The 12,354-nt window shown below is 31.7% G+C and overlaps 1 protein-coding gene across 1 annotated transcript in view; it reads left to right on the top strand.

Moving 5' to 3' along the window:
• The window catches only part of LOC145286064 (serine-protein kinase ATM-like), a 153,619-nt gene that overhangs the window by 120,113 nt on the left and 21,152 nt on the right, over positions 1-12,354 (top strand). Inside the window, exons 49-53 of the mRNA XM_080134737.1 lie at positions 909-1,016; positions 3,248-3,394; positions 5,340-5,481; positions 10,130-10,212; positions 11,557-11,697. Of these exons, the coding sequence (XP_079990863.1) occupies positions 909-1,016; positions 3,248-3,394; positions 5,340-5,481; positions 10,130-10,212; positions 11,557-11,697 (621 nt within the window). The remainder of the gene's footprint in view (positions 1-908; positions 1,017-3,247; positions 3,395-5,339; positions 5,482-10,129; positions 10,213-11,556; positions 11,698-12,354) is intronic.

The following is a 12,354-nucleotide window of genomic DNA, read 5'->3' as shown; positions in this document are numbered from 1 at the left end:
CTATATTTACCAGTTTTTTGAGGAAAGAGATTTCTTCTCTGTAACTTGTTTGGTCCATCGGTTATTTTAACGACTCAAGTTTTCTTATGTTTTTCTTTCGGTTGGAGTTATAATAGATTGGTCGCCTCTCATTTGCATCCCAACGTTATGTTATAACTGATTATATTTTGAGGTCATTCACTATTTATAGCGATCATTAAAGAAGGTTCCAGAACAAACGGTTTAGAATGTTTTTTGTTCCATGTTTTGAACATCTCCAGAGATGCTAAGAAAAACGTTTTACGTTCAAATTCTTAAGTAATACTTTTTATATTATTTTATATAATCTTTTAGTTAATTTATTATTTTTTATATTATTATATATTTTAAGTAATGTTATTTTGTTATAATTATTAATTATATTAATAATTATTTTTATTATTTTTTATTTTTATTATATGCTATTATTTTGATAATTGATATTATCTTTTGTGTAATAAATCTTAATTTCTTCATATCAAAAGGGGAAATGCCATTATTGAGATATTTTAAGCAATTTCAGTTTTTTTCATGTATATTGTTAATACAAGATTATTATAGTTTAATAATTAACATCTAAAATCTTGACAAGAAGTTTAATATTTCAAAATTCTATCTGCATTAATAAACAGATTACTTCTGCGTCTTACATAGGTTGAATTGTTGACCAATAATTAACTTGAATTGTGAAGCAAAAAAAGAAATGATTTATGTGAGGTCATTTTCAATAAAGAGAAAAGAGGATAAATATTGATTGTTATTACTGCCTTATTGCCATTTTTTTGCGGCATATAAAGCAATCACTTAACCTAAAGCTGTGTGTATTTTTTTTTTTTTAAACTTAATCAACATTTAATATGTTGCTGTTGTTTTTGTTTTTTGTTTTTTAGAAAAAAGGACTGAGCCGCTTGAAGACGTTCAAGTTTCTTCCACTTATGTATCAATTGGCTGCCAGGATGAGTTGTCAAGAAACCCTATTCTACACGACTCTCAACAAAGTAAGAAAAAATTTGTTGTCAGGCATGTGTACGAAGTGTAATGATGTATGGAAGTGAAACCTGGTCAGTGAGAGTTGAGGATATATGTTGCATGGAGAGTATTGATATGAAAATGGGGATCAGATCTAAGCCTGGCTTTCAGACTCATACATCCATCATATCATTCTCATATCATTTATCTTGTATTCTTTTGAAAATAACATTTATTTCAAAATTCAAAATATATTACAGATTTAATCCATATTAGATATGCAAATGGTGTGATGCTTTATGGTGTGCACTGATGTATTCATATGGCAGGTTAAATTTCCATCGGAGGCATTTGAAATCTTTAATTCAGTGAAGAGAGGGTCTAACAAAGACTGTCATGGATTATAAAATCTACTTTACTAAGTTCAAATTCTAGTGAATATAAATAACACTAATATGTTGGAAAAGGTATGAACTGTTACCATTTCCCTTCAGTTTCTTTTTTATTCAATTAGTTGTAAATAATGAATCATCTATACTATTAATAAAATTCTAAATGTTTATTTTATATCTGTGTGTGCCTATATACCAATAAAACTTTCGAACGGATTCACCGAATTGAAAAATTCTTTTTTTTTTTCCCCCCTGAAAAGTGTGAGTCCCTAGATTGTCGTTATCTATATTTGGTTCATAACGAACAACGCCGAGTCACACAAAAAGCCCGAAATAAGGGTTTTTGGTCCATTTCATAAACTTGTTGAAAAAGTTTGCCTGTGTCAACGGAATGTAGCACTGTCTATATACAGTCATGGTAACATCTTTCGGCATACGGACAGGACTTGTGGAGCAATGAATAATGCGTCTGATTACAGATCAGAAGATTCTATGTTCGAATCCTGGCAAGTTCGTAACAATTTTAACCATCATTTTATCCAACGTTTACTCATTATCCTTACCCTTACTTAGGGTATTTTGTTTTTTCATTGATTTTATTTTGTGGATATGGGAATTTCCCATACTCCGAGTTCACAAGTTAAGCGTTGATGGTAAGACAATGTTGAATGTACTCGATTTTGTGTTTGACTCGGCCTTGTGTGTGCCGACGCGGCACAACCATTAGTTTACAATATATATATATATTATGTTTGAGCATGAATCAACTCTTCAAAGGGTTGATACGACGTAAATTATGCAAACAATCAAATTTTTATATTTAATTATGATAATCGCATTAATGTCTGAAACTACTTAATTGAGGCTGTAATTGTGTTAATATACACTGTTGTACTTACATATAATTATTACCTGATTATAATTATCACTTTTTTTACCTGTAAAAGCAATGTATTAAACATTATTCTTAAGATTTGGATCAGTCAAGTGTTAACAGTTGTGTTCCACAGACACAAAATCCTTGCAAATAAATTCTATGAGCATCTCTTCTGTGAGAAAGTAGTTAAGTCAGTTTTGTACTCTGTCTGATTCTTATATAGATACAGAATACCCTCATTTATTTGCATATTCACAGATTTTGTTTTTCATAATTTTGTAAATTTCTTAGGATGTTTTTTAGCAGAAAATGTTCATATTCACCCTAACTTATAAATAATTTTAAAATAACAATGTCAGCTATGAGTTTTCATTAGTTCTTCCTGCTGATTGGCTACAAACAACATGATGTCCCAAACATCTTCATAAGCAGGAGATTTAGCATCTCTCTCTCTCTCTCTCTCTCTCTCTCTCTCTCTCTCTCTCTCTCTCTCATGCATGAGTTTTTAAAGTGATTGTTTGAATTCAAGTTTTTGGTGTGTTCTATAATTACTATTGTACCTCTATATTATTTACACCATTTTTTTATTATTTGTTCTTTTCTTTGGTTGTTTATCTGCTGACCATTTTATTTTTACACAAAATATTTTTGTGTTATGTTATATCCAATATGACTTTTTTTTATGTCATCTCCTTTTGGTCCATTCACTGGGATAATGTTCTGCCAACATTTACATCCTATGAAATCCATTACGCTGCATGCCTCTGCTTTCTAACTGATAAACTTTTTAAAAAATACCATGTGATCTATCCTTCCCTGTGTCTCCTTATTTTACCTTCTGCTGCTTTATTAAAGTTCTGTCTCACTGACATAACTAAAGTCGTTTTTTTTTTATTACAAGCTATTCTCTTATTCGTCTTTTCTTTTCATACATTATCACAGCTTCTATAAAGATTCCCATGTTTTCTTTTTGTGTTATACATCCTAACAGCTTATTGTGCAGGTGACACAGGACCATCCTCATCATTCGCTTTATATTGTGATGGCATTGGCAAATGCACACAAAGATGATTTTCTACAGACATCAGCAAAACATGGAAAGAAAGAAAATACTCCTAAGAACACTACCAACAGCCAGGTAAATAATAGCCACTGAAATTCACTAAAGCTGGTTTTATGTAAATAACCAACAGCCCATTGTCTAGTCTCTCTTATCTCCCCTTTTTCTTCTTTCCTCTCATTATTTCTTGCTTCTCCTTTCTATCTCGTCTATCTATCAAGTTGTCAACAAGCTACCATTCATCCTTTATGATGTCATCCATTTTGAAATAATTATTCTTGACTAGCTAGATACCTGACGTTGCCCGGCCATACAATACGCTTAAATATGATATTTAATTTATGCAGACTGCATATGTATTATTATAGAATCAATCCTCTATTGACTATTATATATTACTAGGAATAATTTGCCCAGTGGACTAATTCGCAAAAAAAAATTAAAAGATAATAATGTCGTTCATCAAATTCCGTCTGTGTTTGTTTACAAGATCATGTCAGCTGATATTTGATATTTGATGATCTTAAAAAGTTTTTCTTCTCTTAAAAAAGAAGAATTTTTACAGGGGAATCTTTTACGTTACACTGGCTAAGATTACACTAATGCAACGTAAAATATTCCCCTGTAAACATTCTTTTTATCTATAACAGAAGAAAAGCTATTTTTAAGATCGGATTTTTTTTATTTTCGATACTTATGAATTTCTGTACAAAACATATCTAGGAACATTGCCAGAAATATAAATTAATAAATTACCTTTGTGTGAAATTTGCAAAAGATAGGCTCAGCCATTTCAGAACCTATGAGGAAGGAACGCACGCACGCACACACACACACACACACACACACACAAACTGACCTTGTCAGTAATAGAGATAATAATCATTAATTTTCTGATGTACTTTCAGCCTTTGCTCTAAATCTCTCTCCCCCTCCTCCCATTACTTTTCATCAGTCTCTCTTTAATTATGTATTTCTCTTTGTTCTAATGAATGACACCATCTCTTTGTGACACCATGAATTCTTTCTGCACTTTGTATTAATGAATGACATCATCCAGTGTGCACCAATGTCTTTGTTAACATCATCCAACATACACATCATTTATGACTTATACAGTGTGCATGTTACTGTTTTAAAAATAATAAATAAATAAAAATGTTTTATATATATATATATATATATATATATATATATATATATATATATATATATAACTTTGAGCTGAAAGTTATATGGAAATCTGCTTTCTTGTAAAAGATCAAGAAAATTTTTTTTAGAACCAAAGCTGCTTTATAGCTCACCAGCATGGACTCTCAGTAAAAAACTTGAACGTTAGTTAGATGGAACCTAACACTAGAATGGTCCAGGCAGTGTTAAATGTAAACTGGAAAACACATCCAACCATTAGCCGTCTGTATGATTCGTTGCCCAGGATCTCTTCAGTAATAAGAAAAAGAATATGATATGCTGGACATTGCTACAGAAGAAAAGATGAAATTGTCAGTGATGTGGTATTGTGTACTGCTAAAGTAGGAAGACCAATCAAGAAGTATGCAAAATTATTAACAGACAACACTGACTTATAACTTCAAGATGTAGGCCATGGAAGATAGATAGCTGTAGAGGGAAAGAGTCAATTTGATGCGAGCAACCTGCCTGAGATGATGATGATGGTGATGGTGATGTAGTAGTAGTAGTAGTAGTAGTAGTTTTTTATTTGTTTACACACTTGAAAGATACATACAGAGAAAGAAATGTAATTTTAGTTTTAACGTAGAAAACTTCTATTCAATCTTTCTTCAATTTAAAATATGAGTTATTTTTTTAATTTTAGGTAATTATTGAAAAATTATTATTACAAGCTGTTTTGGTTGGACTAAGTACTTTTTTAAAAATAAATTGTAACAAAGTAAATAATCCATGAAACTTTGCTAAAAGCAAATTTTCATCTGTCAGACTTTGAAAATCCAACATCATAACTATGTTAGATGTTATTTTTTCTTCTTCCATTTTCTTTAAGGAACGTGTAAAAGCTGCTGAAAAGATAATCAGTATTCTGTTGAGCACCAAAATTGCACAAAATGTGAAAGACATGAGTACATTATGTACTGCATATATTGAACTGGCGAATTTTGATGTGGAGAAATACAAGCGGGAAACAAGTAAGTTAAGATGCATCATATTTGTGAACAATTTCGATGCAAACAGGAAATGATATCACTATTATAATTGTATTATCAAAATCTGTGATCTTTCTGCATGTAATATGACTAATGGTATTCAGATGTGGAGATATATTGTTGATTGAAAAGTAATTTCAAATATAGCCATGTTTTCGAGTTTTGCCTGGAAATAGAAGTTAAAAGTAACATTTGCAATATGAGATCAAGTAATAAAATATTTGTTGACACTACGTTTTTTACAGACAGACAAAAATCGTCAAAAGGCTTTAATGAATCCAATTCGTTTTTGCTTAATTTTTTTAAAATCTTAAAAATATTAATAAAATAATTATTTAAATGTTTAAACCATTTCTAATACATTCTTCACTGCTATTAAAAAATGAATTTTGTTTCTTTACAATCTAATATATTAAAGTTATTTTGTGATAATTTCATCTAGTGATTCCAGAAGCAAATTTCAATCAGGTTTTTATATTCTGTGAAAAATTTAACTCTTAAAAGTTTTTCAATATTCTGATTCTTAACATATTAATTTTTATAACACACAAACATTGACTTACTGATTCCGTACTAAATTCCCGATTGCAATACAATTACTGATTCCGATTCTTGTAATATTTAACTATGTAATTGTATTCCCCCCCCCCCCAATTACTACAAAAATATATGTTAAATGTGCAGATATTTTCTCAATCATAAAAAGTTGTGGTGGGTGATCTCTAGATTTTAGCTTTACTGGTATTTTAAAATCAATAAATATTTATTATTTTTTATTACTACTAGCAGTGAAAAATTATTTTTTAAACAAAATCAAATAATAAAAAACAGATAATTAAAAGAATCGTTTTTGACATTGGAAAAAAGGCACAAATTTTTCCAATTCTGATTTTGATACTCCATAATGTTCTGATTCTAATTAATCATCCCAACATTGTATATATATATATATATATATATATATATAAAAGGCAAAATGTGTGTGATCATTTCGTGTATGTCTTCAAAAGGCTTCTTTCGCACGCGCTCCCGGGGTCGTTACTATCGCTTAAAACTGTGTATATAGGTCCTATATCATAATATCTAGGAATTAGGAAAGCGCATAGCGTATAGATTTATTTACGTCGATTTTTTCAAAATTATTGTTATTTTGGCTTCTCGCGTGTTGATTGAGCTTTTTAGTATAAATAAAATGAAACTAAACTCAAACGGACGTGTTCGCGGCAATGCGCCGGGAACAGACGCTTACGCTGCGTGACTTCTATTTGACCTTCTTAATTAGGTCAAATGGAAGCAGCAAAGTTAACTTTTATCACGCACACCTGTTTTTATAGTTATAGTTAGATAAATAAATTCAAACATGTCTACGCTGTATGTCGCGGTGGCCCAGTGGTAACATCGCACGTTTTTTTTTTTTCACACATTAATTTCCAACTCAAGGGTACGGGTTCGATTCTCATACTCACCTACCAAAACATTTTTTTATTATTATTTACCCCCCCCCCCCCGGAGTTTTGATTTACCTCAAGACACCCAGGCATCGCCGGGTACCCCCCGCTAATATATATATATAAAAGCGAAAATGTGTGTATGTATGTATGTATGTTCGCTTTTTGTGTATGTCTACAAAAGGCTTTGTTTGGCCGTGATTCTTGGTTGGCTCGCTCCTTCTTAAAACTTTTTATATGCTGTCTAAATAATAATATCTATGACTAAGGAACTCGAGTCACAGCTATCTTTCTACTAAAACTTTTTTTTTTCTTTTACACCTTCAAACTCCCGACCAACGTTTTTTTTAAACAGGGTTGTTTTGATCTATCCCCCCCCACACACACACACACAATCACCTCCAAACACCCGGGCAACGCCGGGTACCCCCCCCTCCCCCCACTAGTTACTTATAAAAGAGAGAGAAAGAAATGAATGAAAAAACCAAGTTATTTATTTATATACATATATATATATATATATTTACTTATAAAAGAGAGAGAAAGATGAATGAAAAAATATAACTTGACATAAGAAATAGGTGATAATATATTTAACCTCACCCCCCCCCCCCTGCCTCGTCCATGCAGAGAGACAAATTCAATAAGAGAGGTCTGGTTCATAATAGAGCAGATGTCAGTAGTCTTGCAAAAGATAGATGATTTTATATGATTTCATTACGGAGAAACATTTTTTTCTTCAAAAGTTTGTTTTTCAAGATATCACTCAGCTGAATTCAAAGTTAACTTTTATATATGACTTCTACAATGTGCTTGTTCCATTGTTTGTACATATTATCACCTTCTGTGCCCAATTAAAATAATAAGATAGTTCAATCACCAAAAATTAAAAACAAACAGCAATTGCAAATTATCTGGTGTTGCTGAGAGCTAAAGATTAAGATTTTACCCATTTCAAAATGAATTCTTCTAAAATTGAATAAGTTATTTGTAAAATACAAGGTATAATATTTAAAAAAAAAAACAAATAAAAACATTATTGCGCAATGCTGGGTATGTGCAGCTAGTTTTATATAAATGTATTCATACATCTAAAGTACAATTGAGGGCACATTAAACAAAATATAAATATAAACATTGACACAAATAATAGTCACAAGAAAAATGATGCTAACAATTAAGAAATAATCTATTTGAATACAGCAAAAACTAAATTTAATATGTAAAGTAAAGTTAGTCGCTTTCTCATATTTTGTTATTGATAGCTTTCTTTTCAAAAAGGTTAATATAAAATGTAATTTGATTTAATTTCTTCCAGAAAATATTTTAACTGGATCAGAATTATTTTAATATGCTGAGACATATAATATTTTGATATGCTGAAATTCTCCTCTGGATCTAAGTATCGTAGGTTTGCAATAACAGACGCCACATACTAATTCATTACATCTAGCTATTTGCCACTGTCTTATGTAATTTTTTAACACAATTTTAGACACAATAAGTCATTATAATAAAATGCTACATTTCATCCAAGGAGCAACACCATCACAATCATGAAAATTATACAGGAAGGGGTCCCTATTTTTCTCTATAAATATTTAGTCTTCCCCCTGCTGCCAGTTGGCACCAGGAACTATTCTATATTTTCCTACGATACTTTCATTGCACCCCTCATAACTGGTTATTAACTACATACACATAACATAACCTTTTCATTACCCAATTCAAAAATAATAATTTCTCCCTTCTACAAAACCCGTCTTATCTGATTTATTGAGACCAGCCATACATAAACGAATGCTCCAGAAATTTTCCAATATGGCGGCACTCTGTACATAAGGCAATAAATACCAAATATAAACATATTAACCGCTCATAAACAGAAACTTAAATACTGTTAACCTTACACTTATCTATGCACAAAGTGCCTGCACACCAATATCCCCCCCCCCCCCTCCCAATTTTTTTTAAAAACTGAATAAAAAAATAATTACGGGTACCATTAGCCTTTGGGTTGATTAATGTGTTTTATATAAAAATAAATAGTTTCTATAATTTTTGTGTCTGTCAAATAATTTACGCCACTAAACTACACATTTTCTGTAAATTACATTTCCTACAGGTTCATTATCAGCACTACTTAAACATTAACTTTATTTTTATTTTTTAGGTAAATTTTTTTAAAAATGATGACTTGTATAGGTTTTCAGCTATGCTGAATAAGACAATTTCTTTTAACTTTGGCGAAAATGAGTAGTTTTCAAGATATAAAGACATGCATTGTTCTCTTACTTTAGTGGCCATCAGATTTGTATGCACGTGCTATAAACAAATCTACTTCTCTCCAACTGACACTGTCCCTCCCTTAATTTTTTTTTGGGGGGGAAGGGGGTAATAGTCTTTGCAGGTGGGTAAGCTGACAATGAATATCAAGGTTAAATTGGGGGCAAATATGTTGACAAACCCCTCCCCCCACTCATAAAATGGGATGTTTATTCCGAAAGCCATTCTTACAATGACAAGGTTGGTGAAAGCCATTCTTAACATGAGGAAGTTAGGGGTATCTATTTCGAAAGCTGATTTTAACATTAGGACATTGGGTGTTGGCAACCAACAACAACTGAGTTTAACTTTTTATTAAGGGTGGGGGGATGCTTCCACCAGGTAATGCCGGTTAACGGTCCTGCTAGTAATTCCATATTTATCAATACAAAAATGATATTTTTTGTAAAAACAAAAACCAGCATAATATAAAAAAATGCAAGTAAAAGAATTACTAGTCAACATTGGATATGTATGGCTAGCTGTGTATAAAAGCACTTGTACAACTGAATTACGATTGAGAACACATTAGACAAAATGTGATATAAATATAAAGATCAAAATTAACAAGAACAATAGTTCAAAGAAAAATGATGCAAATAATGATAGAAGTCTTCATCTTTGAAAATTATACACATTTCAGATCATTACTTTTGGCATTAACATGGATACAGACCACACATTCAAATAAATTTAATTGGAAATAGCTTTATCCTACAAGTTCCTATAAATTGTTATAAAGGTTGATTTGGACTATTTTATCCTTTCCTGCATAATTTCAATTTCAAATATGTTTTCTTTGTTTCCACCATTACAATTCTTATTTTTCTTCATTTTTCAACTTGATTCTCTTGTAGAAGCCATTCAACTACCTTCTTCCTTGCTCATTACCAAACTGACAAATCTACGTCATGTTGCTGTAACAACATCTGACATCCCTGTAAGTTGTGCCATTTCTTTTTAGTACTAATTTTATTGATATAAATGTTAATGAGAAACCTATATTTTACAAGATCTTGTGAGACTCGTTGCTTTGTACAACTTTGAGTATTTACTGACAATTAGGAAAGTGCAATGAAGATTCACTGTAATGGAAATCAAGATGAGTGTCTGAAATTACACTTCTTAACCATGTCTACACCGAAGATATCGGCAAGTGCTATGGCATCGCACTGATTCAGGGCAAGATGAGGGAATGGCAGCTCAAATGGTTTGGATATATGCTAAAGGCCAAACACTGTCAGGAACTTGCCTTTGCATTAGAAGTCACCAAGAGGTGACCAAAATGAAGGTGGACGATAAGACCTTTGTAAAACCAAAGCACAATAGCATTCATTACACCACGTCACTATTTCTTTTTAAACAGGATGCTTTTTCAGGACTTTGTAATTTTATATTTTCATATTGACTTTTTAATAAATGTCTTGTTCTATTATCTTTTTATCCACACAGAATTACATGCAGGTTGAGAGATGATACCCAATTTATGTAAATGAAGTGAAAACAATAGATATCTCAGATGTGGAGAAAGTATATTTCAATGGTGAAGTTGTTGAAATTGTCCAAATTTTTTTGTTCCTTGTTGATATCAATGGAGCACAAATAGGTTCTGGTGCTAGTATGATTGCAAAAGTTAGGAGTGGATGGCGTAAGTTCAAGGAACTTCAGTTGTTATTTACCACTATCGATCAAGGGAAGAGTCTATCAGATGTGTGTATGCAGTATGACAATGTATGAAAACGAAACTTGGCCAGTAAGAATTGAGGACATGTGATGCAAGAAGAGAAATAATATGAGAATGCTACGGTGGATGTATGATGTGAGTTTAAAAGAGATTTGGGTCTGATAACCTCAAAAGAAGATTATGGAGAAATCTATGCAAAACAGTAATCTTCGATGGTAATAACCATGTTCAAAGAAAGGATGAGAGTTTTTGGGTAATCAGTTGAGGTGGCAGACTCAGTTCACAGGGAAAGGCCAAGGAAAACATGAAATTAAAAAGAAATTAAAATGGACGAGAGAAAGAGAAATAAAGACCTGATCAGAGATAGGCTAGTTTGGAAGTCAATTTCCAAAAGCCGTCCAACACATGCCACCATTTAAAAAGACATTAAATCAAATATGGTGATGATGAGTGATCCTAATTTTTCAAATGTTTTTATATTCTCCAAAATGTTTAATTTTTTATGTTTGTGCTTAGATTTATAAAAATTAAGTGATGAAAATTTGAGTCAACATTTCTTTTACTGTGCTTTTAAAACGCTTCATTTTTTTCTCCTTGTAGATTGATCCGAGTGGAGTTTATGCTGAAATTCCTTATGTGACTGGCTTAGAGCCAAAATTTAAACTTGCAGGTGGAATCAACCTCCCTAAAATCATCCTCTGCAACGGTTCCAATGGTCTAAAATACAGACAATTGGTGAAGGTAAGACATGATACATTCCATAACAAATGTCATGGCACAATAAACTAAGACAAGGATCAACAAATTTGTGTAGTCATTAATCAGTCTGTCTGTGGTTAAGATTAAAAACAAGTTTTTGAATGATTTTGGAGATATGTATACTCTCTTTGCTTTTCATAACCATAAGACAGTTGTATGATTTTGTTAAAAGTGCAAGATTGGTCTCATACATGCATAGGCTATGTGAGAGCAGTAGACCAAATCCAGTATCTAGTAACACCTTTATTCTATGACCCACAGAGGCTTTGATAAAGATAATTGTTTTTAGAAAATATTAAAAACAAAAAGGGGGCATTGTAAACAATAAAAGGATTGTTGCTACCGTTGCTTGATCAATCACAGAAAACCATTCTATTCAAACCCATAAAAAACTTTCTGCATTGTTTTAAGTGTTCTTGGCGCAATTATTTGGCTAAACACTGCCAGTTTGAATGACTAAAGTATGCTGTGAGCCAACCATCTGATATTAAAAATCCCAGCTGAAGGGCCACGTCACATCAAAATGTCTAGAAAATGGAGACAGGGCAAGATGTGAGCATTACTCTCACCCCGAGTAAAAAATAAAACCAATCTGCCAGTGATGAGTATGTGTGTCAACATAAAGATGCCTGATGCGTT

This window comes from Euprymna scolopes, chromosome 10 (genome assembly GCF_053919585.1).
Source record: "Euprymna scolopes isolate OS-2025 chromosome 10, ASM5391958v1, whole genome shotgun sequence".
In the NCBI taxonomy this organism is placed as follows: domain Eukaryota; kingdom Metazoa; phylum Mollusca; class Cephalopoda; order Sepiida; family Sepiolidae; genus Euprymna; species Euprymna scolopes.
This window is presented reverse-complemented; position numbering and strand designations above follow the sequence as displayed.